Source organism: Anser cygnoides, chromosome 3 (assembly GCF_040182565.1).
Source record: "Anser cygnoides isolate HZ-2024a breed goose chromosome 3, Taihu_goose_T2T_genome, whole genome shotgun sequence".
Taxonomy (NCBI): domain Eukaryota; kingdom Metazoa; phylum Chordata; class Aves; order Anseriformes; family Anatidae; genus Anser; species Anser cygnoides.
Genome location: NC_089875.1, coordinates 450,882 through 478,644, shown reverse-complemented (window position 1 = coordinate 478,644; position 27,763 = coordinate 450,882). Strand labels below are relative to the sequence as shown.

Sequence of the window (27,763 nt, the reverse complement as noted above, 5' to 3'; positions counted from 1 at the left end):
AAGTTAGGGAAGGCATCCCTAGCACTGACTTCTTAGTACTTTTTGAGAATGACCTTTGTGTTTTTAGGTGTTAGTGCCCGTACAAAGGTAAATGAATGGCTGTTGCATCCTCTCAAGTGCAACTGCCTGTTTATTTTTATAAGCAGAAAACCTCTTATCCAAATTGGATTAGAAGTGTAGGAAGTAAAGTATTGCTCTTCTTTAGATATGCTAAATCATGCATTGCCCATGGGATTATAAAGGAGAAGAAAATCAAATGCCATGGGATACTTTTTTCCTCTGAGCAGTAACAAAGTGGGAATGGGTAAGTGATCTAAGGAAACATGAGGAGGTGGAGAAGATATTTGAACTTCATCTGTTTGACTTGCTGGCTGTGGAAGGATAGTAACGTGGAAATATAAGTGTACAAAAAGTTAGGGTTTTTTGTTTGTATAGCATTGTATTAGCATAAAAACTGGTTAAACGTATTCATCAAGAAACAGCTTCTAATATATTGGGAGACAGCAGAATATAACTTTATTAGGAATTTATCACACATGCAAAGTAATCAATTCTTATTTTCTTGGATTGTTGCTTAAAGTAATCTTTGTTGTTTGGGCTCAAGTACAGAACACTGAAAGATTGCTATAAAGCCATGCTTGAATGTCAGCAATATGGGAAACTGAGGAGCTGAACCAGCCATTTAACTTATATTGTAGCCCCCTAGATATCCTGTTGGGCCACTGTAAAAAACTGACACTAGGCTTGCAGAGAGTAGGCAGACCTCTGACATCTCTCCAGAGGTATGTAGGTCATATGCTTTTATATGTAAATGCTGGAGGTGATATGTTTAGAAAGGACCAGGTTTTGTACCTTACATAAAGACTGTCCAAAGCTTGAATTTAAGAGGAGGAGGAATACATTAAGATGATACATTTATTAGCTGTGATTTACCAAATACTCATGCATGAACTACAGACTTGGGACTTTCACATGCAAGGTTTAGGAGGGCCAGGTGGAGGTTATCCACACTTTTTTTTTTAAACTGGAATTGCAGATGAACTACAGTTGAAATGGTGAGTGTAATAACAGGGTGGTAAGGAATTTAGGATAAAGCAGAGGGAAACTATTGGATGAACTTGGCTTTTGTGTTTCACAGCCTCCCAAAGTGAAAAGGAACTTGCCTTATTTTAAGATACCCATTCGTGTGATGTGGGAGTTGAATAGAAACTATACTGAGTAGTTTTTAAATTTTGTCCTTAAGATCTTTTTTTCCTAGTGAGTGTGGAGAGCCAGCATGCTATAGCTGAATTTCTATAAGTGAATACTTTTCTGTCCTTTTTTCCTAATCCACATGAAATGTTTTTTCTTACTAAAAGTGAAGCAAAGATGTGTTAACACTTCTGGCAAGTCTGTGAACTTTCTCTGAAGAAGTCCCTGGTCAGGCAATCTAACTTTGTGGGAATGAAAACTTTCAGGTATTGCAGGTTCAGCTAGTTCTACTAGCAGGTACTTTAAAAGTTTTGCAAGCAGGAAAAATATGACTTGGAAATGAATTTGAATTGGGCCTCTGTTTCTTAATTTAGGGAAACCATAATACCTGAAGCTCACTGAATCTGAGCTCTGCTCTTCAAAGAACTTAAAACTACAGCTGAAAAATTCTTTGAGGAAGTACTTGAGCATAGCCTATGTTAATTGAACTTGCAGATATGGCATTTGACTTGTTGTGTTTTCAAGATCCACAAGTGTTCCTGGAAGACTTAAACTAAAAAAAAAAATCAACAACAACAAAAAAACACTTCCACAATAGCTGTGTCCAGGTACCTGAGAAATTCAAGCTTACTGTCTTGGAAAGAAGCCCAGTGCAACTGCATCTGCATGTTTGTGGCTTAGTAGATGGCTTACATCAGATTGACCTTTTGGGAAAATTAGTTTTATTCAGATGATGCCTTACTTATCTTTTCAGTCCTGTTGTTTGGGAATCCAGCACTTCTCAGGCCATTCTTGGGAAGTCAGATGAAGGTCTATCTAAAGAGCAGGTCAATTCCTGAGTATCTTATTTGGGCAATGATTGCTGTGAATACAGTTCTATAATGCCATTGCTGCACTATTAAAGGGGGCAACGTGTTTGTGAAGCTGTTGTGAAACACAGGGGATGCTGTGTGTCTTAACCTTTCAAAGTCTTAATCAGCCCAAACGGTCTCCAGTGTGTGTACAGCAAGCTATCTGCAGTAATTTTTGCTAATCATTTTGTTTTAAGTAAACGTTGAAACAAACTGTCATAGGAAGGCTATCAACAAACATGAAGCTCCAGGTCGGTCTGAAAAACTGCTTGTCATCTGCAGTTCTCCAGCATTCAATATACCTTCCCTATTTCCTAAGGGAAGGCATGTCTTGAGAGGCCTCTTCATGCCTAAAGCTGAGTCTCTTGCAGTAATAACTTGACATCTGGTAAGCCAACTCCTGCTCTGAGCAGAAGGTTGGACTAAATGACCTCCTGAGATCCTGGAGTGCTCTGTGATTCTGTGGAGTTCTTCATAAGAAGTTGACTCAGCCTTTTGGAAACATATAAGCAGCATTCTAATGCTGGTGCACGACTGAAGGGCGAAGGTGTCAAACCTGTAACATAGGTGGCTTGTTTGAAGGTGACCTGCATTTAAAATCCCTTCTGATTCTTTTATTTTGAATATCAAACAGATAATGTTGTTAATATCATTGGAGACTTTTCAAGATAACTTCTGTCTTTATATTTTACATCATAGAATCATTAAGGTTGGAAAAGACCTCCAAGATCATCTGGTCCAACCATCACCCTACTACTACTGTCACCCACTAAACTATGTCCCTAAGCACCATCATATCGCTCCATCTAGAATCACTTTAGAATTAGATCTAGGATTAATTCTTGAGTGGTTCTATTGAGTATCAACAGTCCTGCTGTCCTGTAGATATTTTTTTAGTCTTGCCTGAGATTCCTTCAGCTTCTAGTAAGGTTTACTATGAAATTCTTTCCCAGTCCAAAGACGAGTGATTTTGCATGCTCTTTGTTTGGCGGGGTCTCTCCCCAGTAGGAGTTTGAAAGTACTGAGTTAATCCAGTGCCAAAAGGCTCATGCCTACTAAAGCAGAAACCAGCCTGGAGACAGAGGGCCAGTTGTGTTTTCAGTCTGCCAGGTGGGATACGCATCAACAGTAACATGCTGTCCTTGAACCAAAGGAGGACTTCCCTGGCGTACCACAGGACAAAGCATGCAAAGATCTAAGAGTGGAATAGGACGTGGTAAGAAGTGCTCGTTAGGCTCGTTTAATGGCATAGGATGACTCGAGTCATGGGAAATATCTCTCTGCAGTGTGATGATTTGTTGCCTCTCTGTGACTAGGCTAGTGCAGCTTCAGTGATGAGTTGCTCCACAGTTGCCTAAGGCTTGCCATGGTTGTTGGATGACAGATATTGTAGAGTTGGCGAAACCTTTTGAAGGAAAGTTTGCTGTGCCTTAAGAAATTGAGATTCTACTTTGTTCTTTTACTTGGCTGTCCTGCAAATCTAATTAGCTTCTCCAACCCCTTCCAGAAGCGGTTAGTGTAGAAGAGTTAACGAAGTTGTACCATCTACTCTTCATGTTACAGCAACTTGAGATACAGCAAAGCATTCTTCTCTAAAAGCTCTAACTGTAACAATGGACCTTTGTTTGCTTGGTCCTTACAAGAATTTTCTTCTTGCTATTAGGCACCACACAGTGGTGCAAAGAATTAGGTCATTTCCTTCCCTCCTCCTCTTCCTGCAGATTACTCGATTAACATTTCTATTGTATACTCTAATTAGCATGTTCTTGGCTTCAGGCTGCTTTCCCCCCATAATCTCCTTAAAACACTGTAGTATGACTTTATTAACTGTATAACATGGGAACTCCTTGCACAGAGATTACACGCGATGTAACACAATGAAAGATTAATGAGGCTGGCAAGTCGGTAATCTGCCATCCTTTCTTCTCCCCCTGTGCAAGACCTCTGGGAACCCCATAATAGAATCAGCACTTCCTGATGCATGAGATTTGCCTTTTCCTGGGTATCATTGGCTTTGATCAGAGTTCTGCCTCTGACCTGGTGGGAAATGGATTTAAGGTAGTGTATAGCGCATGTTTGGCATTCAGCGTTGAGTGTATTTCCCCTTGGGACTGTTACAGATCCTGTTCTTCTAAGGTTTTGCTGTTCGTGTTCTTTAGTCTCTTCCACCACACCCTATGTGCAGCGATTTTAAACACTTACCCTGTGTTTGGGGCTTTATTCCACTCCCTGCCTGTTTCATTAAATAAAATTATCAACAGGCACGTGTTTAAAATGTCTCTTGAAGTGTATTAGTGTACTGATCGGGGAACTCTAGGATGAGGAATTTGCCACTCGGATTTCTCAGCTGTCCACACAGAAGAGGACATAATATCACCCTTTGTCCATATCCATGAGTCTGTCTTTTTAACTGATACAGCTAGAAACGCATTCCTCTTAAAAGCTCGTTCTGAATGTCATGTGGAATCACGTAATTATATCAAACTGTACAGCATCTGCTTGTGAGTCAGATAGAAGAACATGACGATACAGCCCTTTATTTCTTTAACAACTTCAAGGGAAGAACCTCCCCTGCAGTTAAGCGTCACTTCATGAAATTAGCAGCGATAACTTGGGCTACAGATTTCATTGTTGTAGTCTAGCACGGTTGACAGCATCTCTGATCAGGGAAAATTCAGGTAGCTTGCCTAGTGAGAGTGCACTCAAGGCATTTGCTTCTACTCCTTGAGGCAGACCGCCATTCTTATGTGGAGTAGAAATCATTAAACCTTCCTCTTAATAAAAACCTTCCTCTTAATAAAAGTCAAGAACAGAGTAGAACATGGCTATGGATAGGCACAGGCAGGGAAACAGTATTTCATCGGACACAGCCACTTTGTGTGCTAGGTCCAAAGTAAGTGCAAATAAACCCTGCTTTTAAGATGAGGGCATGGTTAGCTATTGAAAGGGCATTATGCAGTATATTTGTCTGCTAGCAGACTACCCTCCAGAATACTGCGGGTCGCTGTTATGGGAAGAGATGGGATGTAGGGGTGAGGATTGTTTCCTGTGGGAAGCCGGGTTGGACAAGTAGAAAGTACGTCCAAGCAGCTGCTCATTCTGCAACTTATGTGACTGCAGAATACAGGAATCCACAGGTTTATTAACCTGGGTTCTAAACAGTGGCAGCTGTAAAACAAAGAAATAAAATAAAGCTCTTAGGAGAAGAAACTCTTAGAAGCCAATTATCTTAAATTTGCTTTTTAGACTGAACACTTTTTAAACAGTGCAACTCGAGCGTTATGACCACTGTGAGAAAAGTATTGCAACTTCAAAGTGTCGATACCAGTGTCACTTAGCACTGCGCCAGTTTGGGGTGCTCCTGTGCAGAGAGAGCCAGGAGTTTGACTTGATCCTTGTGGGTCCCTTCCAACTCGGGGTATACACTGATACAGAGCACCTTTTGTACTTTTATTGCTGTACCTGTATGTTAAGTGATACTAACACAATCCTGATGCTTATTTTTTTTTTCCTTTTTAAGTCCTGATTAAGACAAAATTAAAACTATTAACTTTGTATAGGCCAGGGCAAAATGTAGAAGACTTGAAGGTGATGGGGGAAGTGGGATCAGGCAACTCCACCACCACAGTGAAAGGTGCCATACCAATCAGTGGAAGAGTGAGGCTTGTGTGATAGTAGAGTGAGGGTGTTGATTTTGGCAGGGAGGAGGACCAGATTTGAATCTCAAGATGTGGCTTGATGAGGTTTGTTCAGAAGGTTCTGATCTCACTAGCTTTGGTGCAGCAGGTTTACAGAATAAACCCACGAACAGATTTAAAAAATGATTTGGGTTAAAATAGTTGGGGTTTGTGTATGTTGATTTGGTATTTTTTTTCAACCACCTTCTCAGCTGAGTAATCTGACAGCTGTGATAATGACCATACCATCTCAGATCAATATTGAGTAGCATGGTGGCCAGAAGTGGAAGCCTGGAGAGGAGTGGAATGATGGAATTTGCACATCAATGCTTCTCCAAAGTGCTGTTCAGTGGTTGCAGCTCAGTCATTTCTGTGGAGCAAAGTGATACCTGTGTGCTTAGTAAGCTATGATGGTGTATGTGGTGTCTTTGAGCCTCTATACAGTTTTATTATCAAGAATATCCTATGGCAAGGAGTTCTGTAGTTCAGTTTTTCAGGTGACAAGGTGATGTAACAGCACAGCCTGACAGTATTACTTTGGAGAAGATTAGCTGTGGAGTACAGTTTGAGGAGAGAGGAAAAAAAGGTAAGCATTAACCTCGTTCTCAGCAGTGAAGCTTACTGATGTGGAGTTGCAACTTATGCTGCATTACAGCATTATGAACAAGAAACTAGTTTGCCAGTGCTTAGCTTTGAGTGCTCCTGTGTAATCAGGAGCCTTCAGTTCTGCTGGTACAGCTGTTTGCACAGCCATGCTGCGAGCTCAGTTGGGAAACAGATCCAGCCGAAAAACAACTGAGCAGGTAAAACCACTTTTAAAAGCATGGACAGCTTCACTGTGAACCAGATCAAGGAAACCAAGCCAGGAAGCTGTGCTTGTAAAACTGAGGTGGCAAGCAGTGCTATCTATAGGAAAGAGCAGCAGAAATGGCAGCTGTACAGCCAAGTGTAGAGTTTGGGGATGTCGGATGTCAGCCTGAGCGTGCGTCACTTGAGCCAGCGTAACCATGCGCAACTGCTTGGCCCATTACAATTGCAGTGTAAGACCTGATGTAAATGTTAAACTACTGCATTGTATCTCGCTTGCAGCAGACAAACATTTGCATGATCAGTTCCACGAGGCGGTAACTTGATCACCATTTTATGGCTCAGGCATTTAAACAACTGCATCAAGCCAGTGGGTTAGATTATTTCAATCGTAGTGGAATGCAAAATGAGAACCTGGTCTAGCACATGCAGAGTTACCTTTTCGAACGTGCATCCTGTAGAAATAAGATGCTATAGCATCTCTGGCCAAGTGATTCCAGTATCTAAAAGCAGCTCTACTCAGGTGGCGTCTGCAGGTGTATTGTGTCCAGCTCTACAGTATATTAGTGAAAACAGGGCTAGCAATACCTGAAGGCTTTCTGCTGTTTTAATTCTTACTGTATTAAGTAATCACTTTTTGTGTGGGAGGTGAGGAAGGCTAGCTGGGTTAATAAGTGATGATTTAAATAAAAAGAAAAAAGGTATAGCCTGCATGGGTACAGTTATGTAAGAGGAGCTGACAAGGAAATAGAACAGTGTTTCTCTGCGAGTCTAAACCGAAGAACTGCTGGGGATCTGGGCTGCAGGATAGCTTTCAACACACCCTCTACTTCCTTTTTTCCTTTTTGGGGCCAGAGATTGATGAATTTATGGCACGGCGAGCAGGATGCAGGCTGTGACTTCAGCCAATGGTGCGCAGCGTGGTGGTGTTTACCTAGCTTACGTAAGGCAGAGCCAGCCCCCGGTTAGTCAGAGTGCGTTCCCCACTGCTTAAGTAAAAGCACACGGCAGAGGCACTCAGTCTGGCAGTTGCTGGGATTTAAAGGAGTTGGTGGATTTCGTGTCTCTTAAGCAAGACTGAAGGCTTTTTCTTCTCTACAGTGTAGAAATACTGAGAGAACAGAAAGATACTGGTAAGTGCTCTGCATGCCGTCGGTTTTACGTTCTAATGTTGCACTGTTTCAGCCTTTATAAAAGCCTCCTCAGTCACATTATTTTTTAGTAAGAAGTTGGGAGTTCAGTGATATGGCTGAAGGGAAATCTGAGAACAGGCAGCATGTTTGCAGGCTGCTTTCCCACCTCAAATAAGAAGAGACATATAAAGTGCACAATATACTAAATGCATCTTGTTCACAAGAAGTCAGTCGCTTCTCATTTTTAGTGTGTGGAGCAAGATTCCTTGAAACTGTCAGCGTTATCTAATAAATCATACCAAGGGGAATTTCTCACGGAGCTGTTAAATATTACTGTTGTCTAAACCAAAAGCGGTTTAAATGTAATTATAACTTATTTGTGCAAGATGATACAATACGCTGTGTGAAAAAGCTTGAGCGTAATACAAACATCTGTTCAGTTGATACTTTGGTACATAAACTGCCTCGTCAGGAAGTCAGAAGCTCAGAAAACAAAACAGTAATGTTCAGGTCTGCAGAACAAGAAGTCATTGTGGTTTTCTGCAAGTACAGGGTTCTCAGCTATGTATTCTACTTCAGGTGCATCATACAGTAGATTTCCCTGTGCTCAGTAATCAAAGCATAAAAAGCTCCATCTATTTGTGTAATGGCCCTTTTAAAAATAAAATGCCTGTATTTTGGTATATACTCTCCATCTGTATATGGAAGTTGTGATTCTCTCACTGAATTGCAATGAACGTTGGGATTGCTTATTTTTGAGGTAATACCGTGTAATTTGTCTGAAGGCAGTAAGAGTATAATTTTAAAGGATCCTGACTGCAGAGTTCTCAGTCAGAAAATTAGACCTTCCTTTTGCCACTCTGTACCACCATTATACAAGTCTGTTTTCCTGATTCTGCTTTCACAAGGCACTCCATAAAAATATGAAAAGGTAGTGCCATGTTTAATGAACAGATAGTGTTGTGTTATCAGCATGCCTGTTATACTTTTTTATGGCTTCATAATTACAGCTTATATAAATAATCTTTAGTTGAAAATTTGAGTATGAAATAAAAGCTCTTAAATAGTTTGTAGTAACAGTCTCAGTGCAAATACAACCAAAAACTGGCCTATAAAGTTGCAAATTAATCTTCGTAAGTAGCTTGTTTAAATTACTTTCTTTCACTGGCCTCAGAGTTTAGCTAATTCAACAAACGCAAACTGTAGTTACTTGTTCTAGTGCTGCAGGGTTGTTTTTTTTTTTTTTTAAAGGAAAGTTTAAAAGCAACCAATAAGCTTTACCTTGTATGAGGTTGTACGTTTTGTCACTGATATATCTGAGAGCTGACTTTGTGGGCATGGGTGGTAAGTGTGCGTGGAAATGTGGCAGTTTAACTGGTGAAGAACTTTTTTCTCAGCTAATTAAGGTTATGGATAATATTGCAGTGACAGCTTTAAAATAGCCACCCTGTGCTAAAAGACAAATGTTTTCAGCTTCCCACACACAGTCTGAATTACATCATTTATAATCTGTAGGAGGATATCGTGGTTTCCTCAGGGGAGGATCAGCTGTTACTTTTCGTAACTGAAAATGTTGGATTTTTTTTTTTTTAAAGAGAATATTTTCAGAATTGATTTTTGTCAATCTGCTAGGGTGGATCATTAGCTGTTATGTAACTCTTTCAGTTTTAATATGCCTGGCCCCGCTCTGATCCCATCAATGGCAATTCAGAATAACAGAAGTGAAGGCAGCAGAAGTCTGATTGGAATCAAGCCCTGTGCGTAGAAGGATTTTCCATCTTCTGAAAAGGAATGCTATTTTTGAGTACTGCCATGAAGTACAAGTTTTCATGTAGGCACTTCTATTGTAAGTCTTCCTCTAAAATGTTTTCCTGAACAAAGATGCTTGTCCTCACGGCATTGTTCCCAAGCTTCATAAAATTGCTAAGAGCTGCTCAGATTTGCTTCTGTGACTGAAACCGGACTCGAAGCAGCACACTGGATGCTAACCCAACTAAAACTGCTGTTTCTTACGCTGGAAAAGGTTAGCTGTAGTCTTGGTGCAAAGCAGTAGACTTGCTATTGCGTATCAAGTTAATGTCCCTTTGAAAGTGTTTACAGGCAACGTGCTTTTTTTTTTCTGCTAAGATTCTTGCATGATATGTTTCCAGGATTACCAGCTTACCAATGGCAGATGTCCCCGATAAAAAGATGCTTTCATTGTTTGAGAATGAAAAACCCCTCTATTGGGATCTTACAGATGTTCTCAAGGCACAGCAGCAGATAGTTGTTTGCATTGTTTTGTGCTTGGTATCCTGTGAGGGAGAGGTTGCTCATTTCAGAGTTTGGCCTTGTCTTATTTTCAGTACTCTCATATCATAAGACACTCTCGTGTATACCGCAGATGACTAAGCTTATTCAGGTTATAAAAGAAAAGGCAAACAGTATAGACTAAGGAAAGAATAAGCCATACAAAACCTAAAGGCTGAGCTAAATTTCCACATTCCCAAGGCTAATTCTGTACTTTTTTAGATGCTGAAATACTACCTTTTCCAGAAAGGAGGGGAAAACTAATTATCCTCCTGTAGTGGAGGAAAAGTAGCACTACTGATCTGAAGTGACAGCACGACTTGAATACTTAACAGCTGTTTTGCTATACCTTTCCCCGGCATCTGTGGCGAAGGATGCAAGCTGTAGACAGAATCTGACTGATCTCAAAAGTGAAAGATAAAAACGTGCTGAACCTAAAGTTCCAGGTATGTGTGTGAAGGAAACATGAGCTTATTTTTAACTAGAAACTGGGTGAAGGATGAAAACACGCAACACTCTTCTGTGACTTGCATGCTCTCCCAGGCAATCGCTCCAGTAAAACCATTTTAACAGAAGAAACTTTCAGAAAGAAGACAGTTAAAGGATAATAACTTTCCAGTGCTGGTTTAACCATCAAGTAGAAGAAAGTGATTTCCCAATCTTTGTCTCTGCCTTCAAAACTGTGGTGATGCAAGGAGCTGATTCCTTGTTGCTTACACCGGTGTGGATCAGCAATAACATTATCAGTATCAACTGAGTGACACTAATGCGAAGGACGAGTACATCTCTGCAGAAAACAGGCACTTTGAAACATGACAACCTGTGAAGGTACCAATGTTTCAAGGCTGTGAAAGAACCACCCAAAGATATTCTTACATGATCATCCACCTTCCAAAATGTGCTACCACTCCAGTTACTTCATATGCGTGCAGTGCTATAAACTGCGCTCATGTTTACCAATCGTGTTCCCAAATCCAGCAACTTGGGCTTGATCAGGACTTCTAATCAAGCAAGGAGGTGGTCTGCTGGGAATTACGTTTATTTTTAACTTCTCTCTGCTTGTCTATTGCTTCTCCCTTCTTCCACACTTGCAAATACCTTCATCTTGAGAGACTAGTATTCCACGCAGATTTTGTCTCGTGGTTACCTAAACTTTGATATTCTAGTCCTTTAAATCAGAAATCGAAGATTTAATCTCTGAAAGGATAAGATGTAACCATAGGAGAGAATATGCAGTACTGAAATACTGTGTATGTGCTCAGAAGGGTTTGGTTTCCAATCTTGCAGTCACAAGATTGCCGAGTGAAAAATGTTATGAATGCTAAAGAGTTTAAATATGTAAATGGATGCTGGTGAACTTGGGTCCTAATTGTGTTTAGTCAGGTAGTGGCACTATTCAATGTGAAATCTTCTTTTGAAGAACAATATGGTGCTTTACATCTAAATAAAACTCTGTATTACAGTAATATGTCTGGGGAGGGTCAGGATAAAAGCTTTTCTTTTAGAGTTGCTCATGATATACATGTAACTGATCAAAGGTGCACCTCAGGTATGTATTTCACTTTATTCGTAAAATGGTGTTGGGCTTCCTGAAATGAATTTTAGTCCTAGGATAACTTAGGTTGGGAGGCTGTCTGATCCAGTCCCTCTGCTCACTGGGACAGGCTTACATCAGGTTGTTCAGGGCTACGTGCAGCTGAAGTCTGAACATCTCCAGGAATGGAGATCCCGCAGCTGCTCTGGATTTTTTTCCCCTAAGAGCTAATCAGGATTTTCTGTGTTGCAGCTTGTTTGTTGCCACTTATTCTGTCCCTGCATACCTGCGGGAAGAGCTGGGTTCTGTTTTGTCCATATCCTCCCTGACTTAAAGCAGAATTGCTGAGTGAAGAGATGAGATGTTGCAAGGGTTGTAAATGGAGAACTGCAAATAGCAAATTGTATAAAAACGTCAGTAGGCGAGCTATCTTGTGCTTTATTTCTATAAGCAAAAAAAATAAATAAAAATCCAAACCCCTAGAATATGTAGATATAGAACTTAAAGTAATATTATAAAAATGGAAAGATATCCCTTTTCTGCATCTGAATCAGCATATTTTTATTTTAATTTACTCATTGACAGAGGACTTCTTTTTATACAGTGAAAGTGTTTTTTTAATGCAGTATTTTAGAAAAGGGCTAGTCTGGCACTAGCTACAGTTGCTAACAGCCTATAATGCTGGCTCTGTGTTTAGAAAATGATGGTAATTTATTACAAAGAGACTTTTATTCTAGTATTTTTAGCTCACAGCAGAGTGTTTAATGAATCTCTGCTTGGGCTCATTGAATTTATGTTCTCCCCTCCCCCTGCCCCATTTTAACCATTAAGATACTGCTATTCTTTCTTCAATTCTGAAAGCTGCACTTAGTCTTCTAAATAGCAAGCTTATTCACTAGGTGCTGTGCCCCACTGCAAACAAGACCTGAAGCCTTTCTATAGGAGCCAGTAAAGACTTGTCGTGAATGTAGTCTCATGATCAGAAAAGACAGTGGAACAATTGAGGATGGCTGGCAAACTAAAGCTGATAATTCAAACAAAATTCATTATATCTCTGGGTCCCCCACTGGAGTCCCCCACTGGAAACGGCATGTTCAGTGAAAGCAGACAGCCTCTTAAACTTGTATCTGCCATGAAGCATGGGAACACTGTTTTCATGTGCCCAAAGACTTAAACCTTGGGGGATAGCAAGTGAAGGAAGACAAATAGGTCAGATCCTGATGTTCGGTTTGACTAGAGCTAACGTACGTCATGAAGCGACTGAAAGCATGTCAGATTTGCAGTGCTCCGTGAGTGAGTCCATTCATTATTACATGCTGCAGCAACACATGGCTTGCTAGGTCTTCCCAGAGAATCGTCTGCCTCCGGATTCTGACTCGTGTTCGAATGTGACAGGAGAGGGGGCAATCCTACACGAATGTACTCAGAAATCTGTAGCTTTCTTTCTGCCATCGCAATCTTTGCCTTCCATGACTCAACTGAGTATTTAAGAACAAGAAGGCTTGTAGGAAACTGGGTTTTCATTCCTAAATAGAATTTAAAATAGTTCTTCAGTTTAAATGTCATCTCTTTCCGTTCCCTCAAAACAGTTACACGAGGGTATTGTGCAAGTTACCTTCCATGATCTTTCTCCTGGCTCCAGAGGAACCAGTTGTAAGAACAAAACGGTATTGTTCATGACTTCTTCCTTTTCCAATTTCCTATTTTGAGACTGCAAGATACTAACTGGTACCCATCGTGTTTTTGTGCTAACAGCAAAGTTGTGCTCAGTGAGCAGCACCTCTTACCAACTGAAGTAATGCCGTTCTGAAACGGTTTTCTCTGTGTGCCAGTTGCTTTACTCACAAGATCTGCTCGGTTATATAATACAGGACTGTTCACAGAGAAAGGGTTTCAGGCTTTAGTCTCTTCTCTGCAGCAGAAGCAGAGATCTTGAGGTGAAATTTTTTTGCTACCTGTTACGTGATTTTGAAAGAATATAGGATGGGGTGGGATCTTGTAGTTAACACCTTATTCCTCATCAGTGTTTAAGGGTATGGAAGGACTTTCAGAATACTTTCAGAATAGTCTGTTGTTCTGAGATTACATCAATGAAGCCCAAACCACCAATGGCCACAGATGCTGCTGCAGAAGTAATGGTCATGGCAGAAAGCTGACTTAGAAGTGTTCAGTTCAAGTGGCCAGTTGCTCAGTTGTATACTGGCTCTACAGCACCTAGTTGACTTTTAAATGTATTTAATCAGCCTTTCCTAACACTTGGAAGAATTCTACTGTAGTATGCTAGAAATAAAAATCAGGCAGGTCATTCTGTAATAAGAAAAGGCCCATTCTATAACTTAGTGGTTCTTCCCTATGAACTCAAGAGCATGTCCTTCCATAAGTTCTTAAATACTATATCCAGCTTTAAAAGATATGCTTGCCCGCTCTGTTTCAGCAGTGTTATCCATGGCCTAGTAGACTCCTCTCCAGTAAGTTTTATTTGCAGACATGAAGTTGCGCTTGGAGTAGTCTTTGGAACCTCACTGGAAGAATACAATCAGCATTTATTTCCTTTGAGGGGGAAAAAAGAAGTCTCTTCCTTTTGGGTATGGTACATCAGGGAGATCATAATATGTGAGAAAAAGCATGTACAACACTGCATTTTTTTAAGGGCTCTGAATTTGATATGTGCTTGAACTGAAGCTTCTGGGTGTTAATGGTTGTAAAAGTGATGTGTGCATCTCATAAAGGTTCTGAGACATTTTTAAGTCATGCTTTTGAAAATGTAGAAGCAAGCTGTTTTACTAGTGGTAGCTCTAGACTTCTTTTTCTTGAACCTTCACTAAGTGAAATAAGAAGTGGGTTTGCATCATATGTGCTGCTCCCAAAATAAACTTGTCTGGATTTATTTAACAACAGCAACAAAAGTATTACAGAGGAGCTGAACGTTAGATGCTGGACACTTTTTCTTGTATTAAGACTTTCTAGTTAACGTGTGCTGCTGAAGTCTGTCACGTGAAACTGTTGGCTTCTTTTTTGGTTTCTGCTCAGTCATCTCTTAAGAGGTTGCTGGCTACCTGTTCAGGTGATATTTTAAAGTAGAGTCTCCCTTAATTGTTCATGTGTAATTAGTTTTGAAGAGGATCAGAAGCTGACTACGTGTATTTTTCTATCCTATTTTTTTTTAGCTTTCTGTGACAACGTTCACTTGGATGATGAGAGAGGAAGTTATGCCAAGCCTTTTTTGTACTAATGGCAAAGCTTAGTTATTTTTGATGCCTGCCTTCCCCCCTTCTCTGGGTGAATCGATTAGCTCTTTTTTCAAACGTCATAGTGTAGGGTGGGTGTTACTCAAATCTTTTTTCTTTTACAATGTCATGGTATTTACTACTCCCATGCGATTTCCCCATAGGTGGTGTTACAGGATTTCATAGCAGTTTTTATCATTTTTAAAACGCCAGTTCAAAGGACAACCTTCATGCACCTTAGCAAAGAAACATGAAGCACAGCACATGAAATGCAATGACCAAGGTGTGGTGATCCATGAGGGCTGTGATGCCAGGAGGCACAGAAGGCCCCAGGTGGCCAGGTCAAACATAAAAATTGTGAACTCAGTTCATGTGGGGCTAAGTTTATCAAATGGGACAATCTCTACTTCATGGTGTTATGTCTACGGGCATGAGTAGAAGTTTAAAGGCCAAATTTCATATAAGGTTTTTTATTTTTATCTTTTTTGGTTGGTTTTTTTTTTTTTCAGTTTTATACTTTTCGGGGCAAAACTTTGGGCTTTACCTGCAACAGCAAATACCCTGGCCATTCCAGTTAACTTACTGCTACACATGAGTCAGCAAACAAGAAAGGCTTTGGAGCAAACTAAACTACTTTACTTTCTCATGTGCTGTTTATTGCTATTCGTGGGTGATAGATAGGGGCCGTTGGATCAGTGTAAGGCACTTTCTGCACCAACTAAATGATGGATACCCTAAGGCTTGAAGCAGGATAGCTGTCCAGTGAAAAAGCATACTGCTTCCTACATAGTGAAAACAGTGCAGGCAGGACACGGACACTGCCACGGTACTGTTGTGCAGATCAAGTTTATTATAATGCACAGCGATGGATCAGGACATGCTTGGGATAATGTTACATGTGCTAAACAGAAGGACAGTCTTTGCTTACTTCCTTATTTCAGGCAACTTTAAAATCCATGCTATTCAGACTTGAGAGCAAAGGAAAAAAAAACGGAGAGAAGAATGAAGGGTGAAAAGAAAGGTTTCAGTTCAGTCCCCTGGCTGTGTTGTGTGGTCATCACAGCAAAAGTTTGAAGGACGGTAAGATGTCCTCAGGTGTATTTGTGTGAAGCTCTCCTAAATACGTGGGGTAGCATGCAAGAAGGCATGAGGAAACATACTGAATTTTAAGATAGCATTGTGGGCTGACTGCAGGTGTGGATCAACATATCCATGCTGAATAAGAACTTGATGGATTGAGAAGGGTTGTTGAGGGCCAAGCTTCTCTGTGGTGAAACAAAGAGAACCGAGAGGGTAGAGATCAGGTCAGTAAAAGTATCTTTGTACCAGCTTCTGAGCAAATGTGAGCAGGATGTCAGACTGCCGCATCCTTTTCTCTGTTAGGGTATATGTGAGGGGTAGATAAAATCTGCACAGTGATGTCTTTTCTGCTTAATATCTACTTCTAGGTAGAAGAAAATAGAGATACAACATTATATTTGTGATCAAAGTTGATGACAGGTTACAAGAAATGTTATGTGGGCCAAAAATGTTTATTTGAACAGAAGGCAGAATATTAAAAATCAGTACTGAAAGTACAGAACTAAAAAGCTTAACAGTTTTCTGAGTCAGTATGAAAACTTATCTGGAAAAACTGGGGGAACAGTCTTGTTTCTGTTAAAGGCAAGCTCAAACAGGCTAGCATCAGCTTTGTTCTTTATGAAGCATGTGCTGTGTTGGGTAGGCTCTGCAGGAAGGTCAGAGATGGGTTGGGTGGGTCAGAATCTGGAAGTGTTACTAATGAGAAGCTATACAGAATACTAGTGGGAACTGCTCCTCAGAGCAAAAGTAGGACCAAAAGTTGCATTGCGAAAGACCATTCTCAGTAAGAATTACTGGCAATTCCTACAGGACATCTGGTTCAAACAGCTGGTTGTATCACTTCTGTCTCTGGTTAAACAGAGATCACATGGCATGTCCCAAACTCATACAGTGGACTTGATATCCAGTTGTCTTACAAATTCCTCTAATCTGCAGATCCAGAACATCTTTGGAAAGCTCTGAATCACCTACTTTCCATGAAAACTTCTACCTCTTTGGTTAATGCGCTGGTCTTGTTTTTTCTTTAAATTTTATACCTGTCAGGCTCTATTTCTTGATAGATCAACCAAAGATTATAAGAGAAGCTAAGTACTGTTCATAGTAAAAACTAGCATGAAGGAAAACTGGATATTTTATCAAGGCTGTATGGGAATTATCTAAACGTACTTGTATTTTTTTTTTTTTGCTCTTGTAGTTGTTGCAGGCAATTCAGCCAGAACTGATGTGTCTTTATATGTGTGATCTGTTTAAAATTATTTCAGGCAAAACCAAAATTTGGAAAAGCACCAGGTAGAAAATATTGTATCTACTCTGTCAGGTCAGGAAGAACGAAAGATAAATGTGCAGGTTTTTATAATGATGTATTTCAGTGCCTCTTACATGTCACTTTATCGTTGTTTTTACAGGAAATAATGAAAAAAGTGTGCCACAACTCTTGATCAGAGACCTGAAATTTGAGAAGAAGTCATTAGCTAAGCTCATGTTTTCTCCTGATCAAGAAAATCATCCATCAAAAGCACCAGTGAAGTATGGTGAATTGATCGTATTAGGGTAAGTGTTTGTGTGTGTGTTGGCAGTGAGAATGAAGGTAGAATTTCAGAGTGCGCTTACAGCAGTTAAACTGCAGGTTGCTGTGAGAGGTGATCATGCTACCTCTCATTCGAACTCCTTTTGCATTGTATCTAGCAAGCACACAGCTGAAAGTGAGTTGTTCAGCTTTTCTTTGGTAGCTGGTCTCATGTAAGGAAGGGGCTAGAATACCTGGCTGAGGGAGGAGGTAGAGGGATGGTTATCTTTTTCAGCAGCAACCAGGTGACACACGTAATGTGATATATTGGAAAGTTGCACTGCTGTCTGCATACCTTTTTGTGAGCATGGAGGTAGGGCTGTAAACAGCAGAGTCAGATGTAAGGTTATTTTCAGCTCTTGTGTTCATCCCAGGTAATTGTTTCGTGACAAAGGGAGCCACTTTGTGAAGGGTTTCCGAATTGATTCCAGGTTGGGCCTATGCAGATGACTAGTACGATAGTGTTCAAAACCATGGTAGCTGACTCTAATGCCAAAGTTCAAACAGAAAATACTAAGAAAGCAAATTGGCTGGCTGGTCTGTTTATGTTGACATGCTCAAAGTAAGAATCTGAGGGTTTTCTGATGGATTAAATTGAAGTCTCAGAGGACAGCATATCTATTTTTTTCTGGGTTTTCATTTCAACTAGAATTCTCTGAAATGGTAGTTCTCCACCAGGTTTGGTGAGTATTTATGGTCTTTCATTTACAGTGTGAACACACAACTTAGAGATAAAACTACAGATAAGCATATAACCTTACTTGTTTTCTTGTTTGTAGCCCAAGTCTCTTCTGCTTGTTGATAGTAGCTTTGAGATTAATCTAGATAGTATTCCTTGCTCTGCAAGCTTTGGGCGTATATGCTGTAGTTCTGCGGGCATGTTTCAATATTGTGTTTACCAATTCTTGGATTTAAATAGATGCAACTAATAGGAAGTATGTAACTTTTCAATATCGTACTAATTATGAAGGCTTTGTACTTAGAATTTTTTTTCTGGGCTGTCTGTACCTTGTGAGAAGCTAGGTAGTACAGGAAGATGGACTTTATTCTTTTTCTGTCCTTTTTGATAGGTACAATGGGTCTCTCCCAAATGGAGATAGAGGAAGAAGAAAAAGTAGGTTTGCTTTATTTAAAAGGCCCAAGGCAAATGGGGTGAAACCTAGCACTGTGCATATTGCCTGTACCCCTCAAGCAGCAAAGGTAAGCTTGATTTGTGTAGTTCAGTCTTACTTAGTGCTGTCTAAAAAGTTCAGTGAAATCAATGCTGTTATGCTGAGATGAAATGATGTAAAAAGCATGAAATTCTGGCTGTGAAAAGAATGGTTCATATTTATCCAAGGATGTTTGGTAGCAGTCAGGGTTAGCAAGAAACCATTTAGCAAAACAAATCCAGTGCCCAGTCCTTGCCATGTCCAGAAAGGAAAATGCTTGTTTTTTTGAAACATGAATTTTCAAGGGTAGAGGTTAGTCATGTAAAACACTTTTTTTCCTTCCAAATTTGCTACAAACATCTGTTCTAGACTTCCTGTTTTCACACTCATTCATGCTTTTTAGGGCTAAGCTTGCTTCACTTGAAGCTGACTTTGAAATAGTTTTATCAAAGCTGTGTGCACTTGATACTCAGCCCAGTGGGTAGGACTTCCCCGGAGATGAGTACAGGTGGGTTTGGCAGGGCATGTTTTGTATGGCTGGTAATCAAATTCAGGGTTCCCAGTAAGAAGCAATGAAGGAAAGGCTTAAATCTTGAAGCTGAAATGTATTTCATGTCAAAGTTAAGGCTATTGTAGATAAGGTATTACTATGAAATACTTCTTTATTGTAGTGATTCATGTGTGCAATAATGTTCAGTAAGAAGTGGGTCACTTCTACTAAAACCAATGGAATTCAAGAATGTCTAGGCCCTTCAACAAATACAGCACTGTTAAGTGTTTGACTCTCTAAATACTTGGACACCTAGGAATATTGATTCCTAAAGTCAGGAAGTGGCATAAAAAATATTTTCAAATCATACGCATTTTGTTGACTGAAGTTACTCCAGCATTATGTACTTAGCATTACACCTGTAGGACATCTGTGAAAAGAACATTAATTTTTGTTAATTCTTTATGGTCTTCAAATAATAAGTGCTATTTAGAAGCACTTTATAAAGGGTTTTTTGTTCAGTTCCTAGCAGGTGGATTTAGTTTCGCATGTGAGGCATGGCATAAGTCTCTAGAATGAAAATCGAGACTAACTGAAACCTAGGTTACTTTGCTACAACTAGTGCAACCTGTGCTGAGTTTCTCCCTATTACCCTGTTTACCAGCACTGCTTGTTACATTTTTGTTGACGTAGCTTATTAATCAGTGATTTGAGTATGTACTCAGATCTTTCCTTTGGAACGAAGTCCCTAAGTTTTTGTCGTCATTTTGCTGTTCAGAAGTTCAGGCTCAGAAGGCTACGAAGGTGTTCCAATCATTTTTAGCCTTTGCCCTGGGTTGTTTTATTCTTTGTGTCAAGGCCAGCTGTGCTTTAATACCAAGCATGACTAACCATCTGTCTTGGTTACGTGTACTTTGTTACAGCGTGCGGTAAAGAGACCAGTTTGGTCTGTTGCTGAATCAATGGTGCAGCTTTATTTAATGGCCAGGGCTGGTTTTTGTGAAGTTTAACTACAGGTGCGTCACTAATGAGCATCTGACTTAATGTGTTCATTGAGCAGAACAAGAGCCTGGTTATGCTGTCTGCTTTGCTGCTGTGTTCAGTAGATCTGTTGTTCACTGGTTCAATAATTTGCCTTTTTTTCCCATAGGCAATAAGTAATAAGGACCAACACAGCATCTCTTACACTTTGTCTCGGGCCCAGACAGTAGTAGTTGAATATACCCATGACAGCAACACAGATATGTTCCAGGTATGTGAAGTAAATGACATCTGAAAGTATTCATGCTTGTGGTGGTTTCTAATGAGACATTCTCTGAACACGCTTTTCTCAGATGCGAAAGTTCACACGTGTCACTTTCTGCAGTTCGCTTTGCAGAGATGTTTAATTCTGTTTGTTCCCAAGGCCGTCACATGAACAAAGCCGTATATCTGTGCATCTCTTCTTAGGCTTACTTGATCAGAGGCGAAAGCTGTTTTTGTGACTAATGTACAGGATTATGGTTTGGTCTTTGACTGCAAGTCTTTTAACCTGTTTCTAGTCTCTCCTTGCAAAATGAATAATAAAGTACACAGTTCTCTGAAGCATTCGGAACTTTGCTTCCAGCATTTATGAAGGGATTTGGGATCAGCCAGTAGGAGGCAGGGTAGAAGAAATGCAATGTGAAAATATAGAAAAGCTTTTAACACAACTAATATGACCCCCCTGACACCTTTAAGCAAACCCAGAAATAAGTTAAAGGTGTTGGTAATACTGAGAGAGGAGGCCCAGTTCAGATGTGCTGTCAGTTCAGAAGAACTTTGCTGGAGTTCCTGTATGTAAGCAAAGGAACCACAAATACATGTACAGCTGTGATGTTCACTCATATCTTGTACTTATTATTTCCTGTTTTTTCTCAAAAGGAAGGGTTTTGTTATGGGTTTTCTTGTGTTTTGTTTCTTCTGATTCCTGGACTGATGCTGCATTGATTTTCATTGTGCCTAATTTATGGAAAGGAATTTTGCTGTCACAGCATTTAGCTGTGACGACATGGCAGGATTTAAGGAGTTAGGAGGTGTTGGTATGTGGTGAGGAAGCTGCTGTGCAACTGCAGATATCTACAACAGAGCAAAAGGGCTGTAAGAAACTAACTGCAGCGTAAGCTATTGCTTGTGTAAGTGTTCTCTCTTTAGGCAAGCTATGGCATGTATGCTGCTCTAAAATTGCCAATGGCAATCCAAGTGTACTGATGGGTTATCCTGCCTAAGAAAAAAAAAAAAACAACACAAAAACATATTTTGACAAAGCAGTTTCAGTCTCATGAGAGCTCTCTAGCCTTCACCAAAAACCACCTCAGGCCCTGGTTCTTCTTCCTAGCAGTTAATCAGTCTTAATATAACCATCTATGTTTTAAGAGCTTATTGAGAGCTCTGGAAATGAGCGAAAGGTAAAAATATACAAGTGGGCTTTAAACCTGGCTGTGAGGATGTTTGGGACAGGGATTTAACTTCTCTTTATTTTGTAAAGAGAAGGTCAAGATGATGGGAAAAGCAGTCAAACACATGCAACTTTATTAGAACCTGTAGAGTTGCATGGGACTGCAAAGCTCGTTCTCTTCCATGCATCCAGAAAAGAAGGCCCAGGTACTTTGCAGCGTGTTATTTCTAAGAACATCTTAACAAGAATGCAGCATCTGCTTACAACCTGATTTTTTGTGTGTTGTGCATATCAACGTAACACCACCGTCACCCCTGCTGCAAGCACCTTGTACCTGGTCTGTCCTGACAGATGTGCTGTTCCTTGGTGCCCCACTGGAGCTGGAAAGTCAGCTCATGTAATCTCTGGACAGTCTTTCCCTAGTCTGGTGTTGCTCAGAATATTCTGGGCATGCAAAGTGACTGAATACCACTTTTTTTTCCATCTAACTGCTGTTCCCAGCTGTTTCGGCACTGCTGCAGCCGGTCCAGCTGACCTCGTTCTAACCTTTCTGATGAGAAGACCTTCAATGGGAAATCTTCTCAAAATTGACTTAATTACATCTTTTTATTTCTCCTTCTTTTGCTTGGCTGTACTCAGCCTTCAGAATAACTTTGATCACATGGAGGTGGAATAACTCATCAATTCAGATTAGGCTTTAGAAAACTAAATTTAGATTGGTGGAGGGAAATGCTTCAGACTGGAATGTCATGACGTTTTCCTGATCATTTTTAAATGCTTTAGGCTTGAACATTGCTAGACCCAGAGGCAATGGGTCTACTTCTAAACGTATTTTGTATCCCTTTTTGCAGATTGGTCGATCAACAGAGAGTCCTATAGACTTCGTTGTGACAGATACGGTTCCTGGAAGTCAGAGTAATTCTGATACGCAGTCTGTGCAGAGCACTATATCAAGGTTTGCCTGCAGAATCATATGTGAACGTAACCCTCCTTTTACTGCGAGAATATATGCTGCAGGATTTGACTCCTCTAAGAACATCTTCCTTGGGGTAAGGGAACTTTGTTCTCCTAGATCGATGCAGGCTTGTTTTAGAACTAATTTGTATCTCTACTTGAGCAAAATTAGAAGTTGTCATTGTTGTCGTTTTCCTTAGGAGAAGGCTGCGAAGTGGAAGACATCAGATGGGCAAATGGATGGACTAACCACAAATGGAGTTCTTGTTATGCATCCCCGTAATGGATTTACAGAGGACTCCAAGCCAGGGGTATGGAGAGAGATATCTGTGTGTGGGAACGTGTTCAGCCTCCGTGAAACCAGATCGGCTCAGCAGAGGGGAAAAATGGTAAGAGTGAGGACCAACATTTTGTGTACCGTGTTTAAAATGGGTACAGCCACAAGTGATACAGCTTGGGCATAAACAGAGGCCAGAATCTGCCTCATTCAGTGCATTTGTCACCTCTGTAATTAGCTGCACCGACTTACGTGTCTGTGGTTGTACATGAAAGGTTCTTGCTCAACCTGAATAACTGACAGGTTATCTCCGTAGTATTTAACTGCAGATCTAGGCTGCTCTCCTAAACTGAGTTGCCAGTCTAGTATGTTCTTCTGGAAGATGTGATAGTTATGTGGATGATGTAAAGAACATTTTCCTGATTCTCCCTTCTGAGTTTATGCTTTTAAAGTTTTCCCACTTTTACTTTTTAAAAGCATAACTAGTTTTATTAACACCTACCTATACACCTGGATATCCATCTCTCTGTTGGTATCCTGGGTTTTCCCCTTCCTCTTGATTCCAAAGCACTGGTGACACTTTGAGGAGATGATTCATTTTGGTATGACTTGGGGTCTCGTAGCAAAAGGAAACCCAGCAGGAATACTTATTTACTGGTGCAGTTAGCTAGGAATGCCAGGAGCTCATTTCTCCTGGGGAGAAGAAAGCCTTGTGTAGAGGGGGGTGTGTAAATAAAATACTCCACAGTACGATGGAGGACTCAACAAGCCTTGTGCTGCGCCATTCTTCCTAGATGCATTTCAAGTAACATATCTGGCAGCATTATAGGGAAGGAGCTGAGAAGAGAAATTAAGGTTGGAAGGGAGCTTTTCATGGTCTTAATCTTACGTCCACCTCAATCTCCTAAGAAGTTTATTTAAAAGAGGAGGAAGGAGATGGCATTGGGTTCTGTGGCTATTTTCTACAGCACACTTGGTAGTTGCTTGAAACTTTGGATCTTCCAGGCAAATTTGTATTATGAAAGTGCCGTATGTTACTCTTCAGATAATGTCAGGTGGCACCTCTTTCTCTTCCTCTGCCCATCACAAGGTTGAAAACGAAACGAACCAACTCCAGGATGGCTCTCTCATCGACCTGTGTGGAGCAACGTTGCTGTGGCGCACTGCGGAGGGGCTTTCACGCACTCCCACTGTCAAGCACCTGGAGGCGCTGAGACAGGAAATAAACGCGGCGAGGCCCCAGTGTCCCGTGGGGTTTAACACCTTGGCATTTCCCAGCATGAAGAGAAAAGATGTTGTAGACGAAAAGCAGCCGTGGGTGTACCTGAACTGTGGCCACGTCCACGGCTATCACAACTGGGGAAACAAAGAGGAGAGAGACGGCAAGGATCGAGAGTGTCCCATGTGCCGCTCTGTCGGCCCCTATGTGCCTCTGTGGCTTGGATGTGAAGCTGGATTTTATGTGGATGCAGGACCTCCAACTCACGCGTTCAGCCCGTGTGGACACGTGTGCTCAGAAAAGACAACTGCTTATTGGTCCCAAATTCCTCTTCCTCATGGTACTCACACTTTTCATGCAGCCTGTCCGTTCTGCGCGCATCAGCTGGCTGGTGAGCAAGGTTACATCAGACTCATTTTCCAAGGACCTCTCGACTAACACACGTGTAACCAAGGACTGCAGTAATCTAATAAGCTAAGCGATTCTGATTTTTAAACCAACTGTTTTTCGTATTCTCTGGGCTTTGCTGGTTTGCATTACAATGAAGAATTTTTTGTTTTATTTTTTGTTATGACAGCTAAATCCCTCTCTATTGAGAAAAGTCTGGAAATGGAAGAAACAGGGGTAGGAGGGGAGAAGTCCTGCTTCTTTAGTTAATAACTCTTTCTGAAGAGCTGAAAGAAGTGTTACAGAGTGAATTTAAATGCCTTCCGTTTAATGGTTTTGAATCACGTGCCCACAGTGTTTCAAAGTTGTTTCTTTCTTTTTGTATATGGAGGGTAAATAGTTCAAAAAACATTAGTTTACAGCTTGGATGCAAACATTGTAAAATATAATGTGTATATTAACTCTTTTCTATTTATCTTTATTATTGAAAATATGTAGAATGTGTAGAGTAGCATGGTCATAGTGTGTTACATCCAGCAATTGGATGTGTAGAGTAGCTCTGGATGGAGAAGGATGTGAGATGGAAATGGCAGAAAAATCTTTTTTAATCTACAGTACTGAGTTCTTAGAATAGTTAAAATGCTTTTTAAACAAGCTAATGCAAATTATGATGGCATAAAGGTGTGCTTTAACCATGTGAAAGGTAGCTAAGAAGGACTTCTTAAAATGTCTTTTTGGTAGGACTGTACTCACGATCTGGTTATGAAGAAAATATTTACCAGACTCTTTGAATATGCAACTTAGTCTAGATTAAGGGTTTTTTCCTCCCTTCATGCTAACACATCTTTATTTAGCATTAGTGACATTTGTGAGGGTTTTCCAATGTTTAACCATAAACGAACCTGAAAGATGAAGCTCACTTTGTTCCTTGCTGGCTGGGGAGGCGGGGAGAGGTGGATGTGTCCACACCACGTGTGTGGGGAGCAGTTTGTGGATCGGCCACGGTGATTTCACAGCTCGTGAAAGGCTTGTCAGTCGCACCTCCTGCCTTCATCTGGCCTGCTGCAAACTGGCACGTGCAGGCACAGGGGAGCCACAGGCTTCACGTGCTTGCCTTTACGCTGCTCCGAGGAAGGAGCTGGGCACAGATGCTCACCTCGGCCTCCCCTGGAACAAAGTAGAAGCCCAGTACCTCCTGGATGCACCCCTGCGTCCTAGCATCTTCGTGCACTTGACACAATTGGCAATCTGTTAGGGAAGAGCTTGAGCTGGGCCTGGGCTGGACTCGTGGACCGCAGCGTGGGAAGCTCGCGTGTGGTCTGCTCTCGGGGTGGCAGGCTCTGGCTAGTGGTCTCCGCGCTCTCTTTTCCCCACCCTTCCTTTCCCTTCTGTATCCACCAGAAAAGGCCAGTGCACTACATCCAGCTTTGCTGCTAACCCACCGTGCTTCATGGCAAATACACAATCTGACTTTTTTTTAGGATTGAGTTGAGCTTTTTTGGGCCAGCTTCATACTTTTTTTTTTAATATGTACTGTATAATTGACAGTAGCAAATTTCTGTACTTTATAGTGTAGCTTTAATTTTCCTTTTCAAAGCTGTTCTAAACTTCTTGGTTTAAAAAGAGACGTATGTTGCTTAGATGTCATGAATTATTTGCTTTGACTGTCAATTGTTTCTCCATTTTTAAAAAGAAATTATATATATTGTTTGGTTCACTCAGGAAATGCATGTGTCAGGAAATCTGTATTATAATTTCAGTTAGCTGTCATGTACAAGTAACTGCTGTTACTCCCTTTTCATAGAAATATAACTGATTTTGACATTTTCCAGATTATATGCATTAAGTAATGAAACTTATGCAGCAAGAAACCCCTGTATTGTAGTTGTTCTAATCATTTTATTCAAACTATATTATACTGTAGTTTAATTTTTATTTGCAAATTAATTTATTCAAACTATGTGAGTAAACACTTTTCAAAAATAGAGATTCTGGGATTGTCTGTTGCTTTGTTTCCAAGAGATGGGAAAGGTGGCTGGAGATGACTCTTCTGTCACTTGAGGTGTGTGTTCTGCACATGTGGATTAAGTTCACAAAAAATAACTGAAGAGTTTGTATGTTATTCTGGTCATTGGATGTGACCTTTCACTGTGTTTTCTGTTTAACTCTACATTAGTAAAGGCAAGGTCGTTAAATGATCTTTTCCCTGGGTAGGTTACAATTAACGAAATGTAAGCAAAAACTTCAGACAGATGGCTGGACTCTTACAAAACTTCAGGAGCTCTTGATTTCATCGTCCACACAATCAGATTGACACATCTTCTCTGTTTGTGATCTTGCTGAATGCAGGGATGTGAAAAGCCAGAAAAGGAAATGATGAAAGCTACAAAGCAGGATGAGTAATGTAGAGATGAACTGTGAAAACAGATTGAGAATTGGACTGTAGTAAGCACCAAAAGCAGCGTACGCACCCTGTGTTGGAGGCACAGCATGGAGCCAGCGGTGCTGTTGCCACTGGGTACACAAACCTTCAGCCGGAGAAGGAAAGAAGAGCGGTTCGTGCCCAACACACAACCATCACTAAGCCTGTACCCTGTTAAGATGATTTTTTTTATGCTTCCATTATATTTCACCCCTTTCCTAAAAAAAAAAAAAAAAAAAAAAAAAAAGGAACACTGCATAAGAATGTGTGGTCTCAGCAGAACCAGCTGTTTTTCCTGGTAGCATTATGCTAAGGTAATGCTACCCAGAGCCCTGTACTCTGCCACGCACTGCCCGGTGTATGTTTTCCTTGACCCAAGGTGGGCTTGTTAATCCTGTCTTTAAATGGGCAGAACGTGGGCATTCAAAAGCCTGAGACACGGAAACCCCACTGTCGAAAGCAGGATAGCAGTGGTTGAGTAGGCTGAGGAACAGTTTCCATAAAACATGCAAGCTAACTAAAAGCAGTAGCTTTGACTGTGGTTCCCTATTTAAGCTCCCCTCTGGGCTTCTGTTCTTTAATAAACAATTTAAACAGAAGGTCTCATGCTCTATAAACTCTAAAATGAATGCCAGATTAAAAGTAAAATAATCCCTTTAACACAAACAGCTGACTAAATCACCTTGAACTTTAAGGCCTTTTGTTCTGGACAGATGTGGAGCTGAGAGAAGTGCGAGGGGATGAGCCACTGCTGGCTGTGAGATGATTACAGCTCTGCTTGCTTAGCCAAAATTGGGCCCTTGTACTCAATAACCAGCCCCAAACGAAATCTGTGGCCTTAACCTGCTTTCAAAGACGTGCTCAAATGGGAAGAGGCGTCGGTGATGCAACTGGCAAACGGTACGCGTCTGTTCCCTGGGCGATCACTGCAGCTATGTGGTGCTGATGGAAGAATGCATGGGGAAAGGAGGCAAATGCAGGCCTTTTTCTGGCCTTGGAGTTTTGTGGAAATCTGCAGAAGTGCAACTGGAAATCGGCAAGTAGCTTTCTGCAGTTGGTTTGTGCAGCACTGCTGTGCTCTGTGCAGTTCT

At 40.8% G+C, this 27,763-nt stretch overlaps 1 protein-coding gene across 4 annotated transcripts in view; it reads left to right on the top strand.

The window, feature by feature from the left end:
- The window catches only part of PELI1 (pellino E3 ubiquitin protein ligase 1), a 44,967-nt gene extending 18,730 nt beyond the window's left edge, over nt 1-26,237 (top strand). For 3 of the 4 annotated variants that reach the window (XM_066993388.1, XM_066993389.1, XM_048060931.2), the window contains 6 exons: nt 17,196-17,340; nt 18,427-18,556; nt 20,148-20,249; nt 22,265-22,462; nt 22,568-22,756; nt 23,735-26,237. In XM_066993388.1, the coding sequence (XP_066849489.1) occupies nt 17,196-17,340; nt 18,427-18,556; nt 20,148-20,249; nt 22,265-22,462; nt 22,568-22,756; nt 23,735-24,301 (1,331 nt within the window). In that variant the 3' untranslated portion in view covers nt 24,302-26,237. Of the gene's footprint in view, nt 1-7,501; nt 7,660-17,195; nt 17,341-18,426; nt 18,557-20,147; nt 20,250-22,264; nt 22,463-22,567; nt 22,757-23,734 lie in introns of those variants that run through there. The other variant, XM_013194895.3, reaches the window with a different exon arrangement.
- Nucleotides 26,238-27,763: the final 1,526 nt, after the last annotated feature.